At 46.2% G+C, this 20,769-nt stretch overlaps 1 protein-coding gene across 1 annotated transcript in view; it reads right to left on the bottom strand.

The window, feature by feature from the left end:
• Positions 1-8,499: 8,499 nt before the first annotated feature.
• Positions 8,500-20,769, bottom strand: part of LOC306778627 (bifunctional methylenetetrahydrofolate dehydrogenase/cyclohydrolase 2, mitochondrial-like) — a 16,074-nt gene continuing 3,804 nt past the window's right edge. Inside the window, exons 4-8 of the mRNA XM_079270232.1 lie at positions 20,060-20,212; positions 18,462-18,569; positions 15,847-15,939; positions 9,361-9,486; positions 8,500-8,772 (exon numbers count right to left, since the gene is read on the bottom strand). Coding sequence (XP_079126358.1) covers positions 8,657-8,772; positions 9,361-9,486; positions 15,847-15,939; positions 18,462-18,569; positions 20,060-20,212 — 596 coding nt within the window. The 3' untranslated portion in view covers positions 8,500-8,656. The remainder of the gene's footprint in view (positions 8,773-9,360; positions 9,487-15,846; positions 15,940-18,461; positions 18,570-20,059; positions 20,213-20,769) is intronic.

Here is a 20,769-nt window from a genome sequence, read left to right as displayed (position 1 = left end):
CGATGGCTTTGCCGGTTTTAAGGGTGTTGATCAGTGGCGACTGGTGGAAAATGTTCTAGGTAGGGCCATCCTATCAATTTCAGCAAACATCCCAGTATGATTTAATGCAAAAAAAATGTAAGTATCAAACACGCATTATTACTTGGCAGTTAAATATTTAACATGTATTCCAACACGAAAACAATCAGTAAATAACACTTATATAATATAATATAACATTTTTATTTATTGAGATGCCCCTATGGACCTTGTTATAGGAGCTAAAGATCAGGAGAAGTAAACATGAAGTGTAATTATGAATACTGATGTTAAATTAAGCTATGATGAGTTTTCACTGTTAATTTAACATCTCTATTACATGTTGATGCCTCCATGACCAAGTTAAGCAGATGAGACTGAGGACAGCTATGTAGAAGAAAAGATGTTCACTCTGTCTAATATGTAGCTTGACAGAGTTCTCCATGTGTGTCCTGGTGTTCTCATGTTTCCTTACCTCCTCATCCCTCACTCCCGTTCTATTTCATCCTTACTGACCGCCAGAGGCAGTGCTTAACACTGGATATCTTCCGTCTCGTGCATGCGCAGGTCGAATATTTATATCAACAAAGTCACTCATGACCTCAGATGACTCCCGTCGTCTATAAGTTCCGGTGTCATCCTGAGTTCAGTCCTTTTTTTTCTTCCCGCTACGCAGGTTGACTACCATGGTAGTAGGAAAAATATATATTGTGTCTACAAGCAAGATATGTTAGAGTTTGTCGCGGTAGCCTTGTGACCACCGGTCGGGGTTGCGGATCTTCGCCCTCCAAAGGCTGCGACAAGCGGTCCCTCTTGGGAGGGAACGGCGTTTGCGCCGTGCGGACCCAAATGGGCAGCAATCGGTGAGATCGACTGACATTGTTTGAAACCATTGTTCGTTGTTGTTCCTCGGTTTGCAGAGCGTTCCGCTCTAGCTAATCGAGTGGCGCGCTAACGTGAGCGTTGAGTATGCTGTCGGGCCGCCCTTCACAGTAAACATTACGGCCGGATCAGTTAGCAGAGCGTTCGCTCCGGCTTATTAGACTAAGCTGATACTCGGGTGTGTCTAAGCTAAATACTCTGATTGTGTCCATTGATTGTTGTGAACATTACGGCCATATCAGTTAGCGGATATCACAGTTAGCGGAGTGCCCTCGCTCAGGCTAGCGGGTAGCACACCAGGAGTTACAGCAACTGTCTATCGGCTATCTAACGTTACTATCCTAGTCCCCTCTCACTAGAAGGACGGTGTTTTTGACCTATCTCCAGTGGCAGAGTGCTCTCGCTCAAGCTAACGGGTGGGACACCAATATCTGCAGCAACTATCCTAGTGAAGAGTGTCCTCGCTCCCCTCTCACTAGAAGGACTGTGTTCTTGACCTATTTCCACGGTGGCAGAGTGCTCTCGCTCAAGCTAACTGGTGGGACACCAATATCTGCAGCAATTATCCTAGTGAAGAGTGTCCTCGCTCCCCTCTCACTAGGACTGTTCTCCTGACCTGTTTCCACAGTGGCAGAGTGCTCTCGCTCAAGCTAACTGGTGGGAGACCAATATCGGCAGCAACTATCTTAGTGAAGAGAGTGTCCTCGCTCCCCTCTCACTGACTGTCCCCGGCCGTTCTCAAACATTCAGCAGAGTGTCCGCTCAGACTGGCCTAGAGTCGGCCATGTTTGACTTTCCCGGCTGTATGGCTCCTCTGCAGCCTGATGATGGCTGAATGAAGTCGCTTGTACTGGCCCTCCAACCTAGTGTAGGGGGGGCTGAAGCACCAGATCGACCCGCGGCTGAGCTTTGCTCAGAGGAGGACGTGATGTCACTGTCGGCGTCAGCCACGCTCTTTACTGAGTACAGTGAAGAGCGGCCCTCCGATGCTTCTGGACCTGCCTCCCGTTCCTCAGCTCAGGGCTCTTCGGAAGGTGCAGTCGATAGCTCCATGGGGTCTGTCATTCGCATGGCACTGGCACGCCTGCAGTTAGATACGCAGCAGCCGGAACCCCAGCCTGCGAGTGCCTTCTTCAGGCGTGTTCTCGCCCCTACCACCTTTGCTGTTCCTCCCTCCGAGGAATATCTGAGGGAGCTACATGCATGCTGGAGGGACACCGGGGCTCTGTCCCGTCTTACATCAGAGGGCCGAACCCTGGCGGCCATGCAGGACGCGGCAAAGTTTGGCCTCACCCGTATGCCAGCTGTTGAGCCGACTATTGCGTCCCTCATAGTTTCCCCTGAGGAGACCCTGAGGCCCGATGCCAGGTGCCCTTGACCCCAATGTCGGGTCACGGATGACATGTTATCCAGGGCTTATGACACAGCAGCACGCATGGGTCGTATTGGCAACTCCCTCTCCCACCTCATGCTTGCCCTCTCAGCTTCTCTGCAGCAGGCTACTTCCGACGCTTCCGCGACCAGCCTCAGTGATGCCTCACTGCAGGCGTTTGCGCTCATGTCGAGGGAACTTGGACGGCTGATGTCCACCCTGGTCCAGACTCGCCGCCAGGTTTGGCTGGCGCAGTCACCCCTGTCTGAGGCATGTAGGAGGACCCTCCGTACTATCCCAGTGGAACCGGGTGAGCTGTTTGGGTCAGCTGCTATACAGGCGCTTCAGCGGACTGTTGAGGCTAGCCAGACCAGGCAGCAGTTTTCTGGTCTTCGCAGGGACATGCCCGCACCCCGCAGACGTAGGGGCCCTACTCTATCCCCCCGGGGCCATTTTCAGCCCCCAGCTCACCCCAGTAGCTGCCACAGGCCTCAGCGTACTGCTGGGAGGCCGGACCGCTACCCACAAAACCCTACCTACGTTCCCCCTAGACAACCTCCGGACTTGGGGACTACCAGGCCCCCCCCCCCCCAGAGCCTCGAGAGGCAGGGGGTACAGGAGATGATGTCTCCCGGCCGGCTATCGGTTATTTCTCCCAGCAGCACATCAGCTACTGGGCAGCTCATGCTTCAGACCCCTGGGTGGTGTCCACCCTAACCCGGGGGTACAAGCTTCAGTTCCGACGCTGGCCACCAACCTCCAGCCGGGTCAAAATGACCAGTATCACCGATCCGGTACAATCCCTAGCCCTGAGGAGTTAGCTCCTGGTCAAGGGAACCCCCCTGTCACAGCCCGGGGGGTTCTACTCAACTTACTTTCATGTGAAAAAGAGAGGCGGCGGACTGCGCCCAATCCTGGACCTGAGGGGACTAAACAAGTTCCTGAGGGTGTTACCATTTCACATGCTGACCACAGCAGACGTCCTTCGGGCTGTTTCCAGGGGAGACTGGTTCACGTCTGTCGACCTGAAGGATGCCTATTTCCATGTTCCCATTGTACCTCACCACAGGCGGTTTCTTCGCTTCGCCTTTCAAGACGGTCACTTCCAGTTCAGGGTGCTCCCATTCGGGCTCTCCCTCTCCCCACGGGTGTTCACAAGGTGTGTTGCTGCTGCCCTTTCCCCCCTGCAATCACAGGGCATGAAAATACTGCCGTACTTGGACGATTGGCTGATCTGTGCGCCATCCCAGCTTCAGGCGGCACAGGACACGGCTCGCTTTCTTTCTCACGCGGCCCGGTCGGGCCTCAGGGTAAACATGGAGAAGAGCTCCCTGAGCCCTTCCCAGAGCATAACCTTCATTGGTGTGGCTCTGGATACAGTCACTATGAGTGCCTGTCCGTCACCCCGACGGGTGGACGACATCCTCCACAGCCTCTCTCCCTTCCGAGGGGGCAGGCGGGTGCCCTACATTCTTTTTCTCCGCCTATTGGGCAAACTGACAGCTGCCTCGGCGGTCATTCCATTAGGGTTACTGTCACTGCGGCCCCTGCAGAGATGGCTGAACAGCTTTCACTTGGATGCCAAGTGGCACAGACACAGGGCAATAGTAGTATCAGAGCAGTGCCTACTCGCTCTATTGTTGAGGCCAGCACACGTGGAATGATAGCTTTTCAGACACACGGCGCTAAAAACGTTACCGAAACTGATTTACAGTTATAAGGAATTTAATTCCACTGATGCAAGCACGATCACAGTTACACATTGGAGTACATACTCCTATGAAATATTAAAACAATAAAACCCCATTTGCAAAAACCTCAACTCGGCTCCTCAGGTGAAAAACACGTCTGTCGTCCGAGGGCCATCACAGAGAGAGGAAAAAAGACTTGAAATTAAACCTCCCACCTCTGTTCGTAACACCTCCTCTTCCATTTATCTCGATTCCTATTGGCTAACTTCCAGGAGTGTATTCGGCTGTCTGCCCCTGAGTCTACTAACACATTCAATGACTGTCAGTTACGTTTTAACCCCTTCTATAATAATCCTTCAGTATGAAAGTTAAACTTCTGCAACTTGGCAGAAGCTTCATGTTTTTTTTGCTACTATTCCTACATCACTTTATGTTTATCTTAATTATGCATTCCCAAAACCCTTATGATTATGACTAATTATGAATTATTAATTATGAATTATTAAACACTTTTATTATATCTACTAACTACATTTTTTTGCTCAAATTTCTTACACTATCCCCATGGAGGGAGAGAGCATACCTGGCAAACGGTGTCCCCATGGGTTCGGTCCCATTCCGCCGAGAGGTGGTCACAACAGATGCCTGCCTCTCAGGATGGGGTGCAGTGTGGCAGAACAGGACTGCTCAGGGGCAGTGGTCTGCTCAGGACCACATAGAGCATGTTAATGTTCTAGAGCTACGGGCCGTGCACCTAGCGCTCAAGCATTTTCTGCCATACTTGAGGGGAAAGCATGTGCTTGTCCGGTCGGACAACACCTCGGCGGTGTTTCACATAAACCATCAAGGGGGCACCAGATCTGCAGAATTGCTACGGGTATCCCGTGCCCTTCTCACCTGGGCTGCCCCTCGTCTTACCAGCCTTCGGGCAATGTACCTACCAGGGGAACGGAACCAGGTCTCAGATTTCCTGTCCCATCACAAGCCTCCACCGGGGGAGTGGCAGCTTCATCCAGATGTAGTGCAGAACATTTGGGGTCTCTTCGGCAGAGCAGAGGTGGATCTCTTTGCCTCGGAGATGTCGACCCACTGTCCCCATTGGTTCTCCCTGACGGAGAGGACCAGTCCTCTGGGTCAGGGTGCCCTGGCTCACACGTGGCCAGAGGGGCTTCTTTATGCCTTTCCACCGGTCCCTCTGATCTTGCCAACACTTCTCAGAGTCCTTCAACAGGGCCACGGACTCTTGTTAGTGGCCCCCTTATGGCCAGCCAGGATCTGGTTCTCCCTACTGCACAGACTCTGCTGCAGGACACCCTGGCACCTCCCCGACAGGAGGGATCTCCTGTCGCAACTGGGAGGTCGGATTTGGCATCCCAATCCCAGCCGCCTCCAACTATGGGTCTGGCTGCTGGAGGGCCCGACCAGCTGCTGACTGGCTGCATAGAGCCAGTCAGAAGAACTATCCTGAATGCCAGGGCACCATCTACCCGGCTGCAGTACGAAAACAGGTGGAGGCTGTTTTCTGGTGTTTACTGGTGTGTGGTTCGGAACAAGGACCCGGTGCAGTGCCCCGTACCTGTTGTACTTGAGTTTCTGCAGTCCCTGTTAGATAAGGGCCGGTCTCCCGCTACCCTGAGGGTATACGTGGCCGCTCTTTCATGGCACCATGCTAGGGTCGACAATGGCACAGTGGGGAGCCACAGACTGGTGTCCCTCTTCCTAAAAGGGGCTCGGCGGTTGCATCCCACGAACGCCCCGAAGGCCCCGGCATGGGACCTACATTTGGTGTTGGACACCCTGTGCTTGCCTCCTTTTGAACCCCTGGCACGGGCAGAGCCAAGATGGCTGGCAACCAAAACGGTGTTTCTCCTTGCCATCACTTCAGCTAAACGTGTAGGCGAGCTGCATGCCCTGTCGGTGAGTGAATCGTGTCTGAAATGGAACTTAGATGGATCGGGGGTTACTTTGTGGCCTAATGCAGCGTTTCTCCCAAAGGTGCTGACACGCTCTCATATCAACCAGCCTATCCAGCTTGCGGAGTTTGACCCCCCATTAGGGGAGGAGAGGTCAAGGCTGCTGTGCCCAGTGCGGGCCCTCAGAGCTTATGTGGAGGCCACCGCTTGCATACGGCGGTCGGAGCAGCTCTTTATCAGTTATGGTGGGCCTAAGAAGGGCTGTGCTCTTTCGAAACAGCGCCTGTCCCACTGGATAGTGGAGGCCATTGCCCATGCATACAAGGCGAGCGACCGTCCTCTACCATCCGGAGTGAGGGGCCACTCTACCAGGAGTGTCTCCACGTCATGGGCAGCCCTGAGATGTGTGCCAGTGGAGGATATATGTGCTGCGGCCTCATGGGCCTCACCGAGCACATTCACCAGACACTACAGAGTGAACATTGCCACCCCTCACCCACTGGGGAGGGTTCTTTGGCCAGCTTCCTCTGCCTGAGCTATACAAGGTGGGTACTTGTGATTCCTCGTGACTCTTTTGGTATAAGTCATCCAGTGTTAAGCACTGCCTCTGGCGGTCAGTAAGGATGAAATAGAACGAAAGTTACGAATGTAACTACGGTTCTATGAATCCTGGATGACCGCCAGAGTTCTTGGTCACTCGGAATCCCGTGAACTCGCGAGAAGATTCCATAGGACTGAACTCAGGATGACACCGGAACTTATAGACGACGGGAGTCATCTGAGGTCACGAGTGACTTTGTTGATATAAATATTCGACCTGCGCATGCGCGAGACGGAAGATATCCAGTGTTAAGCACTGCCTCTGGGGGTCAACCAGGATTCATAGAACCGTAGTTACATTCGTAACTTTCGTAACTGTCCATGCTGGATCCGTCCCCGTTGTTTTAAAAAGGTAAATAAATGATTAGCATGACGTCATCCAGCTAGCCAACCCTGTCTGGTGTTCAGCTAGTACAGAAGCTTCGCATGTACTGCTTCCCTTTCCCGCGAGTCTGCTGTCTGATTGTGAGGTCAGGCTGATCTGATATCAGCTCTTTGGCTGCAGAATCTCCGCCAAAGTTCTCCTCTCAAACGGGTCTTGGAGGAGAAGTGCTCGCGCGTAGAGACTTCTCCTGACGAGAACGAGCAGCTATGGGCCAGATCGTTCTGGCCCCACGCTGAATCTATTTGAGGGCGCTGATTGGCTAAATTGTATGTCACTCATTTATATCTTGAATCAGCAATTGGCTAAACTGCTTCATAGACCCGTCTCTTTTGGCCCAAAACGATCAGGCCCCCCAAGCTGCGCGTTCTCAGACGTGTGGTGCACACAGACAGAGAGCACGAGCAGACGAGCACACAGGCAGAGAGGACGAGCAGGAAAAGCATATATTTTGCGCAGATATATTTTACACACATTACTGGGTGCATTCCACAGTTCAAAAACACAAATATTGACAATTTGTATAATTTATGATAATTATAATTTTTTTTTTCCTTTTTTGTGTGGCTCATGGTGGGGCCATGCCCCATGGCCCTCTTTGACCAGCCGCCACTGGTGTTGATGCCGATATTGAGCTCTTCAGGGGAGAACGGCTTGGTCAGTCCCATGGTTTGGGAGTGCTTTACTCGATCTATCTTTGGTCTTGGCTGTTTAGTGGTGGGTTTTCCATTGAGCAGCAGCTGGTGCGCAACTTGGTTGGCAGTGGTCATATACTGTTGCGGAACTGTGGTTGATGGATCGTTGCTGGTTTTTCGGATTAGGCTTCATGCCCTTTTGCTATTCTTTGCCATATCAGTTGTCTCCAGTAGGTTTTTCCACTTCAGCTGGTGGCATTCTGAAATGGAGGTCATGAGTCTCTCACCTACTTCGGTGGTAGTTTCAGCAAAGGGGTCAGATTCATAGAGCTGTTGGTATCGCTCGTACAGTTCGGTACGTGTAGCGTCAAGGCCCGGGATGTATTGAGTGAGGCATCCTCTTGGGATGTTCTTGCGGGCTGCTTCATGCACAAGCTTAGTGAGTTTGTCATAATAGATTAGATCTACTAAATCCAAAAGTTCTTTCTGAATTCTCATAACTAATATATAAAGCATTAAAGTGTTTATTAATAAAATCATGAATAAACTCATTTGTAAAATCATTGATTGCAGTTTATAAACCCTTTTGGCAAGGATGCCTTACTAGAAAGTGGTAACATAATCTCCTTCAAGAATAACAATGTGACTAATTTTCACTTTTCATCCTCTGATTTTCACATCGAGGCTTTTTACCAGAAATAACTGTGTGATGCATAACATTCTTCATGCAGAGAAATCACTAAATAGGATAATCTCTCCTCTACAGTGTCGACATCTGTAAATCAGGGAAAAAAGACAGAGATTGTAGTACTGGCACAGCATTGTTTTTCATTTAATATTCCTTTTCCAGATAATCTGGAATGTTCAACAATGAACCAAAACAACTTCAGTAGAAAAAATATGAATCTAAATTCTTAAAAAGTGAACTCTGAAATAAAATAAAATAAATAAATAATAACATTCAAAGTATAAACAAAGTATATATCAAGTAAGTTTCCCAGCAGGTATGAAGTTTTGAGCTCGTGAATTTTGAAATGAAAGTATGTTTGCTAAAATGTGTGTAAAACTAAATGAACTGACATAAGTATGTGTGTACGTATGCATACACTGTTTGTACTCAGCATCAGTCGATAAAAGGAATGTGTGTGTGTGTGTGTGTGTGTTTAATGCATCAGTGCGTTTCTGGCCGCGGTCACAGTGTTCTTCATCAGCATGGCGACGGTCATCGGACCCACGCCTCCGGGAACAGGTGTGATGAAACCTGCCTTCTCCTTCACTCCTGCAACAAGTCAAACAAATTGAATTCATTATTTTCCTTCTATATTCCAAGAACCAGAGCTTAGAATGACATTTTACTTTGGAATAACATTACATGCAGTAATCTCAGCCATTGAGATATTGTCACTGGCAGCAAAAAGTTCAACAAATGATCAGTGAAAGGTTTGTCATGTTACACCACGGTTGTAGTATGAAATCCCCAGCAGGGTTGTCAAAGTTGAATATGGTTTTAAATTGTTGACAATTTGGTTTTGCTTTGCCCTGAAGAACACAAATCTGCTTTAAAATAGTTTTTATGCCTCCGTTCATCCGTCTGTACCATTCTCGTGAGTTTAAAAGGACCTTGAGGAAATTTAGGATGAAATTATAAAAACTTGGTGGTCAAAGGTCACTGTGACCTCATAAAACACAGTTTATGTGTCGAAGAGGATAGCATGATCAACAGACGAGGATTTAAACTGGATATTGACTGATTGGCGGAGGCATACAACCGCGAGGTGGTAATTCCAGTTCACTGCTGCGTTGGAAATGATCTATTCACCGTTTACACCATTTATTCCTCTTCTGATGAACGTTTTGGATTGTTTACCCTCAAAGTCCACGTCCCCGATGAGCCGCATTTTCCCCGTGTTCGGGACCTGGATGCGGTTTATGCCAACGTCAATGACTGCCGCGCCCTCCTTCACCATGTCTGCTGTGATCAGCCCGGGAACCCCTAGTCACAGGAACCGGGACCAGGAACAGTTAGAAGACGATCATTAGTTGATCTCTTGTTCACCATGAATGAATGAAATGTATTTATAGAGCGCTTTTCACAGACATAACATCACAAAGTGCTGAACAGAGCAGAAAGTTAAAACCATAAAAAACACAATGTGACCCTAGGGTCAATAAATTACAGACACAGAGATACATGCATACATGCATACATGTATACATCATATTTTAAGAGCAGGTCTAGGACATGGGTTTTTACTCAAACGCCAGTTTGAGCTGTTTTTTAAAAGTATCCACAGTATCTGCGAGGCGAGTTGCAGGCAGAGCATTCCAGAGCCTCGGGGCCACTGCCTCAAAGGCTCGGTCACCACGGGTCTTAAATAGTGTACGTGGGACAGAAGACCTAGAGCGTTTGAACTGAGAGTGCGGGCAGGTGAATGGGGGCGAAGTAGATCAGCTACATAAGCCGGAGCCTGACTGTGAAGTGCTCTGTAAGTGATGGTGAGAATTTTAAAGTGTATCCCAGATGCTACAGGGAGCCAGTGGAGAGATCGGAGTACTGGGGTGATGTGAGACCGTCGATTTGTCCTGGTGAGTAATCTGGCGGCAGCGTTTTGGATGACCTGCAGACGGTTAAGAGCAGATACACTGAGTGATGTGAAAAGTGAGTTACAGTAGTCAATGCGTGAAGAGATAAATTTGTGTATGATCATCTCTAGTTCAGGTGTTGATACTACAGATCTCAGTTTACTGATATTTCTTAGATGGAAGAAACATGATCTGGACAGCTGCTTAACATGGAGGTCAAACGACATGGATCGATCAAAGAAAATCCCTAGATTGCGCAGGTTGCAATGGGCAGCAGAGGAGAGTGGACTAACACTCCGCCTGATCATGGGGACAAACTCCTCTGGAGCAATAACTAGGACCTCCGTCTTAGTGTCGTTGAGTTGTAAGCAGTTTTCTGCCGTCCAGTCTCTGATGGCATTGATACAGTCCAGGAGCCTAGTTAATGTGAATGCCTCGCTGGGTTTGAATGACAGATGGAGTTGGATATCATCTGCATATAAATGATAGGACACATTATAACTTTTTATAATCGGCCCCAAAGGTAACTGTGACGAAGGACGACCTCAGACGGGTTTCGGAGAAGCAGCTGAGCAGGAACCGCACTACGCCCGTTGCGGAAGAGGACGGCAGTCAGCTGCTCGCGGACTAATATTAACGGCGTGAAGGAAGTGAAAAGGCTTGAACGAGCTAGGCGGCGCGAAATGACGGCCGTGTCTGTAAATAGATTAGTTTATGTTGCTGTGTGCGTGCAAACAACCAAATCACACACAATTGCTTGTTTGACGATTGTCAGTAAACCTCTCAAAAGGGAACATCTTGTCTGGAGTGCATTCTGATCGATGCCCCCTGGTGGCCACAACGTTTAATGAACCACAGTAAAAATATACAGTCCTTTCCCAGTCAATACAACAGTAACAGATAAAGGGAAAATAACTGAGGCCCCAGAACCGAGCCCTGCGGTACGCCACAGGACAGTGGAGAGGTAACAGACACAAAGTCACCCACAGAGACATTGAAACTTCTGTCATTGAGGTAAGATGTAAACCAGTCTAACGCTATGCCAGATATGCCAACCCAATCACGTAGCCTCTTAATCAGGATGTTATGGTCTACAGTGTCAAATGCAGAACTGAAGTCCAGAAGAACTAACACAGAGCAGTCACCTGCATCAGCACACATGAGAATGTCATTTGTAACCCTCAGGAGAGCGGTTTCAGGAGAGTGTTGTCTGCGAAACCCAGACTGGAACTTGTCGTACATGTTGTGCCTCTCCAGTGCAGCAGTAAGTTGTTTGGCCACCACTTTCTCTAAAATTTCGGACAGGAAAGGCAGTTTTGATATGGGCCTGTAGTTCATGGGCAAAGCTGGATCTAAGTTTGGTTTCTTTAATATGGGCTGGATAGTGGCATGTTTGAAATAGGAAGGGACAATTCCTGTAGACAATGAGGAATTGACAATAGATGTTACAATTGACAATAGATGTTACTGCAGGGCCAATAATTAGCAGAACTTTCTTAAATAGAGAGGTTGGTATTATATCCAGAGGGCAAGATGATGGCTTTGTTTTGTTAATTAAGTCCATCAGGTCTTGAAGGCTGATAGGCTAGAAAGAGTCCAGAACAGCAGGAGATTGCGAGGAGCTACATGTAGATGAACAAATCCCAGGCTGAATGCCAGACCTAATACCTGTTACCTTATTATTAAAATAGGTAAGGAATTTGTTGCAATCGTCAACAGAACAGCATGGTAATGTAGAGACAGACGGTGAATCTTGGGATTTCTCTTTGAGGAAGAGATTAAGTTGGCAAAATAAGCAGTTCTAGCTTCCTTTACTCCAGTATTAAAAGAAACTCTGAGGTCCTTGAGATATGAGCGATGCACTTCTAGCCCAGTGGCTTTCCAGAGCCGCTCTGTCCTGCGACACTTCCGTCTCAGGCTGCAGACAGCATCTCTCATCCACGGAGAAGTGTTGCAGGCAGCCCTGGTCCTTTCCTTAAGAGGTGCCACTTTATCCAGCAAAGTGGTGCAATGTTCATTAAATGACTGTATCAAGAGTTCAACATCATTGAGATTTGTGTTAATATCACAGCAGAAGTGCATAGAGAAATGATCAGCTGTACTCTGAGTAATAATGCGGGAGTGGAATGTTTGTTTCAGACACAAGGGGTCAGCATTGACAGAAAGATCAAAGAAAATACATTGATGGTCACTGATCAGTAGGTCCTCACAACGGGCATTATCAATATCAAGACCCAGAGAGAACACAAGGTCCAAGATGTGACCACCCCTGTGAGTGGCGCCAGAAACATGTTGCGTGAAATTAAAAGATTCAGTAATATTGAGAAACTCAGTGGCGATACAGTCTGTGGTATCATTGATATGCAGATTAAAATCACCAACCAGAAGCACTTTGTCTAGCTTGATAATAGAGGTCAGAAAGTCTGAGAACTCTGATAAAAACTGACCTGCAGGACCTGGAGGTCGGTAAATAAAAAAAACAGTAAACGGCTTTAGCCGGCCCACTTTAGTGAACTGCAGTTCAAAAGTAGCATAGGATTCTGTGCCCCCCAATTGGCAGGAAAACTGATTCTTCCAGACCACGGCGAGACCTCCACCGCGGCCTGTCAGACGCGGTGTCCCAACATAAGAACAGTCCACAGGGCAGAGTTCATTGAAATGGATGCATTCCATATTCCGTTGCCAGGTCTCGGTCAGAAATAAAAAAGCCAAATTATGACTTGTGAACAAGTCATTTAAAATGTGAGCCTTGTTTGTTACAGAGCGTGCATTAATCAGACACATTTTGATGGGGGAAGACACTGTGTCGTCATCAGCACAGGAAGCTTTGGGGGTATGTGCAATAGGACGGATCACTCGTGCAGCACCTCGAAACCGACCATAACTAGGGTGTGAGCGCGAGTCTGTGATTCTCACGGGAATGTTCATGGGTCGTGGAGTGGAAGTTACGGTAGAGGCTGGGGAGAGAGTAGTAGGAGACCCTCCATGCCGCCAGGGGGAGCTAGTGTTGCTTGATGAATGCGGCTGATGAATGAACGTAGAGGAGTGACAGAGGACAGGGGATCCAGGATCATGTGTGCCAGGTGTAAACAGACAATCATGTGGATAGGAGTGAACAGTGTATTGAATATTGGCTGTTAGTACTTCAGCGCCGGCTTTGTTCAAGTGTAGTACATGGGGATGAGTACTACGGCTACAATTCAATTTATTTTGTATAATCTAAAATCACAAATTTGCCTCAGAGGGCTTTACAATCTGTACAGCATATGGCATCCCTCACATCGGAACAGGAAAACCTTTTAAGTGGGAGAAAAGAGGAAGAGACCTCATGGAGAGCAACAGAGGAGGGATCCTCCCCCAGGATGGACACAAGTGTGACAGATCTCATGTGTACAGAACGAACAACATAACAGAGTTACAACACATTCCATGCTTATGACAGAAACTATTCATATAATGAGTGGACACATCATGGCTGGGTTAATGTGCCTGGGGAAAAGATCCGCTGGGCCCCTACGAATGTAAGAAATTTGAGCAAAGAACTGTGTGATCAGTAGATATAATAAAAGTGTTTAATAATTCATAATTAAGAATTCATAATTAGTCATAAACATAAGTGTTTTGGAAATGCATAATTAAGATAAGCATAAAGTGTTTTAGGATAAGCAGCTAGAAGTAGAATTTGAGACATGAAGCTTTTGCCAAAGTTGCAGAAGTTTAACGTTTATACTGAAGGATTATTATAGAAGGGATTAAGCAATAACTGACAGTCTTTGAATGTGTTAGGAGCTCAGGGAAAGAGAGTCATGAAGACAGGCGTTTACAGAAGTGCACAGAGAAGTTAGCTAATAGAAGTTGAGATTGACGGAAGGGGAGGAGTTGCGAAGGGATATGAGGGCGGGAGATAGAAAGTGTCTTTCTGCCTCTTTTTAGCGTGTGGTTGCCTGGGACGGCTGTGTCCTGGGACCAGAGGTAGTTTTTTCCAAAGTGGGTTAATATTGTAATATTTTTTAGGAGTAATTTACTCCATTGTGTAACTGTAATCGTACTTGCATCAGTGGGATTAAATTCCTTTTAATTGTAAACCAGTTTTGGTAGATTTATTGTTGCAGCGTGTCGACTGTACAAAGCAGCCGGACACGTGCTCTGGCCTCCTCGCTGTGGAACAGACTCAAACTTCCACACTAACCCCTCATTCCTCCCCCTCTCTGTGCAGCACTACTCCTGGAGACCCCAAAACACAGGTTTTGTGGTAATCTGATTTAACACAAATTCATTTAATATGCACCTTGTAAGCTAAATGCAATTTGAAATAATTCAGATTTTAAAAACAGATTTTGAGGTAGTGACCCCTCTTGAAGACGGACCCCCCCCCCCCCCCCCCGGGCCCTTGTCGTGTCTGCTGGTGTTACGCTACAATTAATCAAATGACCAAACAGCGACAGCAGCAAGTTGTTTCCTTTCTGCTTGTCACCTGTTTTTAATCACAGGTTCACTTAAAAGTCAGCAGAAGCAAAAACGAGAGGACGCCTCGGCTAACCGTCTACGAGGAAGGGAATAATTATACCATTGTGTATTTATTTTTGAAAACCCTCTCCGCTTTGAAGCTGGCTGCCAGAGAGCTGTCAATTTGAACCACCCAGACTGCAATTACAGCTCCTCAACAATGAGATGAAGTCTCAGTCAAAACCAAATTCAGAACGACGACAATTAAAACATTAAACCCCAGACGCATGCGGATTCCCACGTGACGTGAAAACAGTTGTGAACCGGGCCGGGTGGAGTTCACTTAATCACACAGTGCAGGGTCCTTATGTCAGTTCCTCATTTGGAAACGTCACACACTGACAGTTGGAACCCTTTGGTGCCCTTCCCAGAAGACTGCTTTTAGTCATCAGGAAACGTTCCACTTATCACAAAGGAAGGAGGACGCGGCGCCCTCCCAAGGCTTTCACGGTTACTTAGAGACAGATAGTCCTGCCCTGCACTCACTGACTGGCTATTGCTCTTCAGGAGAGCTGTAATCCACAGTTTGCTGAGAGTACACATAATGGAACTTTTCAGGCTCCATTATTGCCAATTTGAAAAAATCCCTTCAAGTAAGGGCTGGTGAGCACTTTCACAACTTGTCCTTCATTGTACCAGGCCGCATGATTTTATCAATGGCACTTCCAACATAATGAAACGGCTTCCAACGCTGATTAAAGGAATGTGCACCTGAGGCTGGTAATAAAAATTAAAATAAAACAAATACAGAATCACTTCCCTTAGAGAAGATTTTTAATCTAATTTGTGATGCAACATTTGAATGGAAGAGGGCATGGAAAAGTACGGTACTTTAAGGGAAACCATGCACTCACGGTATTAGCGTTATCATTATTATAAAGTGAAAACAAAGAGGAAGTCTTCAGTTATCACTCAGACAAATGTCCATTTGATTCTGCATTTCTTGGTTCACCTTTGACCCAATGTCTTTATTGTTGTGAAAATGAGAGAAATCATTTATAATTTACTTCATTGACACATTTACACACAGATAGCTTATTACTACGCACCTTTGACGTAAAGGAAATTGAGGAATGAATGGCAGATTAACCGACACTGAACAAGAATCGTTAGCTGCAGCGCTAGGGCTAAATGATTTGTTGTGTACATGATTCTGTGTTATTAAATCAACTTAGAAAGCCCTTTTCTCTGTGCCAGATGTGTCACTTTGGTGATCAGTTCTTGAAACTGTAAATGAACAGATGTGTCATAACGGTGTGCTTACCTGCGGCTGCGATGATGATGTCAGCCAGGCTGGTCAGCTCCTTCAGCTGTTCCTTCGGCGTGCATCTGTGGGCGATGGTCACTGTGGCGTCACCTGAGAGGACACAAGGGTTTCTGCACCGTCACATTTCACAAAAAGAAGATGCATCAATAACTCAACGGGTCTCTTCTGGAACATCTTATTATCCCTCTAAAGATCCTACAATAAAGACCAACCCTGCTCTCCTCAGCTAAACTTACTTCACTTTTATGAAGTCATGAAGCTGAAGTTTAAACCTCACAAGCTCCAGTTCACAAAATAAAGGCCTTTTAAAAAAACAATTTCAGCTGCTATTTCATTTACTGCCATTCATACATGTTTTCAAAGTACAGGGAGAAAAGTCCTTTACTCATTTTTTAAAATATATATATTGGTGCAAAGGACAGAACACTATACACAATGTGTAAACAATACATAGGAATATACAGACGCAGAAATATAGACGAGAAAAACTATATAGACATGACAATGTCTATATAAAGTACTCATAAGGTAACATTTACATTTTTTAAGAGCATGTTGATGAATATTTCATGTTGAATAATATAAAACCTGTATATCTGTATATTTTATGCAACTGCATTAGTAAGAGAAAGTTATTATAATTTTTTTAATTTAAAAGACGTTTAATAGTTATTTGATCTATCTGTCTGACTCAGCTCAAGCGGTAACAATGATTGTGTGCCACAGTTTAATAAAAAGAAAAGAGGGAGTTTACAAAAGTTTGGAAAGTACAAGCAAACTGTTTTTTTTCAGGGTGTGTAATTTCGGTACAACATTCACCTCCATTGTATTGAGTTTCAGGGGAGGATTTCTCAAGAACCGCAGCGCGTGAGACTGAAACCACCAGAAAGAGTGTGTACAAATGTAGTCATCGCGCCACAGCCCCGTGGAAGCCCTCCGGTGACGACACTGGAGGTGATTACGCGATGAGGCGGAGCGACATAAAAGCAGTAATCCTGATCTCTATCTGAACGTGTGTGGCGACATCCTGCACAGTCGCAACTCAGCTGTGACCTGGAATGTGGGGCGTGATGAGAGGATCACGCAGGAGGGGGGGGGGGGGGGGGGGTTAGGAAGATAAGAGGAGTGAGAGGGAAGGAGAGGCAAGTCACAGCGCATCGAACCTCCGGGGAGCGTTCCTTATGAGACGATGAGGGATGCAATAGAATCAAAGGTGTGAACAAGCTTATGCGATTTAACAGTTAAAGGTTTTTAAACAATGAGAATGTTTTTATTTTTACGTCAAATTAAAAAATAAGGCATCCTGTCGTCCCCCTCAGTCTATGATACAGTAGGACCATATAAGATCCCCAGTTCAACTCCAGTCAGGGACTCCATCCGGTGACATCACCCAATGGTTTGTGGACAGCGCTTTTAAAGCCTTGACTTCGGCATTTTGGCCGTTGCCATCTTGGATTTTTGCAACCGGTGAACGGAAGTGACCGTATTTGGAATGCGGAGGAGTGACGCCGTGGTAGAGACGCCGTATACGGATCTGGTTGTGTAGCGACCTGTCAATCACAAGGTAGCCCGCCCTAAAGCACACTCTGCTTTATGGTCTTTTTGACTCTAAATGGACCATCATTTACGAAATGAACATCATGCTGTATTGAAGAAGACGTGAAACTAGAGATTGAGACCATAAACTCATGTTAACTGAGGTAATAAATCAAGAGAGAAGTAGAGTAATTTTCTCATAGACTTCTATACAACCTGACTTTTGTTTGCAACCAGAGGAGTCGCCCACTGCTGGTCAGTAGAGAGAATGCTAGTTAAATCACTTCTGTATTGTGTTATTGTGATTCTAGTTCATAGGGAACACCCGATGGGATCTTCGGCCCTGACTCCATGTTGGGAGCCACGGCTCTAAGTGATGGACGGTGTGGACTGCAGCTAGATTGTAGTCTATTGACTTCAAAGTCTGATGAAGGTCCAGCACGCAGAGATCCCTTTAAGGTGGCCCACTCTTTACGCATGTTTGTGCGTATTGCGTTGGTTGGTTAAGCTTAGTTAAGTTAAGCTAAGCGGCTGAGGGCTAAAGCCTTATATTCAACAGAATAAGCATATTTCCCAAAATGTCAAACATTTGCTCCAAAGCTTTTCTCTCAGCACTTTTTCTAGTTACGACAACTACCCGACAATCCTCCCCGACAGACGAAAAGGACACTTATAACATGTGACATTGCACATTCTGCAACTCACTGCAACTCGCTCAACCTTTAGCACTGCTACACTTTGACAAGTCAAACAGAACTCGTTGCTTCACCTAAACCCCAAATTACACGCAGCTCCAAATCCTCTCCCCTTCTTCCTATGCCCTTATAAGGACAGTCGATCCGCCTGCACAAAAGTCTCGCCCTGTTCGCACTCTTCCTTCCCAGTCCCTGGTTTTCTTCCCTTCTTGGAACTCCTCCGGCAGGACGTGCATCAGCGTTTATTGTTTGATTAAAGAAAGGTGAGGAGTCATTAAAGCCTTTGGTCACGTCCAAGATCTTCAAGGAAAGCCAAGATGGTGCAATATCATTTGTACTCAAATCATAATTCAGTTCTGACTCACACGCACACACACTTACCCCCGGGGCGTTCATGCTTGTGATCGGTGTGCAGCAGCATTGCGATGGGCATGCCGACATTTTTGGAGCGACCGGCGACCAGCACATTCTTCCCCACCGTCTCAATGCCTGTACAAACACATTTCCTTTTAGGCATGGAGGAAATATTCACAATAACGAATGCACCTATGAAATAAAGGAGAAAATGCTGAGCTTTAACAACATCATATATATATATATATATATATATATATATATATATATATATATATATATATATATATATATATATATATATATATATATATATATATATATATATATATATATATATATATATATATATATATATATATATATATATATGAATGAGAGAGAGAGAGAGAGAGAGAGAGAGAGAGGGCAGCTCAGACTGCCAAGTTTTCATCCATTGTCGGCCGACACCGCAGTCATTAGAGTGATTGACAGTGGGAGGACGGGACCCATATATAAAAGGCCTCTTTTCCTGCTTGAACAGCTTTAGTGTTCATGCAGTGCAGAGAGAGAGAGAGAGAGAGAGCGAGACAGAGAGAGAGCTTCACCCTCTCATCCCCAACACATTCTAACAAAGGGGAAAGCAGAAAGCATCCCAAAAGCTTCCACACTGTCTGATATGGAAAGTGCAAAAGAAAATTGCTCTGCTTATAGCTATACAGTGAAACAACAGCCATCAGGTTCTCTCGCTCTTATGTAGAGTAGAGGGCGCTCATCGTTAATACCGACACAAAAATAACTCCTTCATTGTCAAGGACCCTAACCCACGTTGTCAGGGACTCTTCATCCTCACTTTCTGGTAGGATGGACAAAGCCTTCTAAACCTTTACTGACAAACTTTTCCACTCAGCAGTCGAGGCCTCTCAGCAACGACAGATGCCGAATTTTTATTAAAAAGTCTCACTCCACTTGGGCATGAACGGCGACGCCGTCAGCCTGGTTTGATGAGTCCATTTTTCTCATATTATTTCATTACGTGTCGGGTTTCTCAATTCTTGTGCGGCCTCTCCAGCGCTGCTCATACTCATTTACGTTTGGCACGACACACTCAGCCCGAGTTCTTAACTGCCACAATATTTACAAGAATATCTAGTATGATATCTTATTTTTTATTTCTATGATTTACACCCTTACTTGGGCAAGTAGAGGACCGAGGTGGGAAAAATGAGTATGAGGCGCCATCTAGTGGGCCGGACATGAAAAGGCAGGAGCACTCCTAACTTTGCCTCCAGAGTTGACTTTTAAAAATATTGTGAAGCAAAAAACACACAAAAAAAATGTGCTGAGGTTTGATGAGTAAATTATGAAACGGGTTGACAACACAGCTAGCACTTTTGAGTCATTTACTGTCAATGTGCTTCTATCAATATATGTCAAAATGATTTAAAACATAAATGAATAATAGCATGAAGAAATGATTAAGACAGAATTAACTTGTTGCACTAAATTCAACCTTGATATTGAACTTCAATGCCTCCTTAGTTTGCAGCAAAATAACAAAATTTGAATTAAAAAAAAGAACAACACAAACACTGTTAAAACTGGTTGTGCGTTATGGAGCGGAGGAGGTTCCTGTGGTGGTCTACCTGCTCTTTTGATGATCTCCCAGACTGCTGCGGCCGTGGCAGGCACCATGGATCTCTGGTCCAGACACAGCTTACCGATGTTCACGATGTGGAAGCCGTCCACATCCTTCTCCGGAGCGATGGCGTTACACACCGCTCGCTCGTTGATGTGCTCTAAAGAGGAGATATTGGTGTTACAACGACATTACATAATGGTTAATGGTCGACCACCACATCATACTACATGCAAATCAAGGCCCAATTCTGATTCATGAGAAACTAAATATGCGTTATGCCACTGTCAGCTGTCTGTTTACCCAACGCTGGTTGCCATTATGAATCCAAATGTGATGTATTCAGGCTGATATTCCCTCACCGCATGCTTTGGAGCTTTTACTGGTGCAGCGTTGTGTCCTACATCACTGCACTTCATTTCAAACAGCGATCCATTATGTGTCACTGCATCCGAGGGAACGTTAGCTCGCTAACTGTGGCTGAAACAAGTTTGTGATGGTGTGGCGATATTAAAACGAAACTGATCATTTACACTGTTTAGTTTGAATTAGTATGCTTTTTTGATGTGAATTATTGAGCATATTTAGAAATACAAACAACTAGCCTTGTATGTTACTAAAACGGGAATCAAATTTTTATTTCATTTAGCCATTTGGGCAGTAGCTCCGCGGCCCTCTAGATGGCGCTCTGTGGCTCACCAGTGGTTGAAAACAGCT

This window comes from Melanostigma gelatinosum (genome assembly GCF_949748355.1).
Source record: "Melanostigma gelatinosum genome assembly, chromosome: 6".
Classification (NCBI taxonomy): Eukaryota; Metazoa; Chordata; class Actinopteri; order Perciformes; family Zoarcidae; genus Melanostigma; species Melanostigma gelatinosum.
Note: the sequence above shows the minus strand (reverse complement) of the source record. Positions and strands in the feature narration are given on the sequence as shown.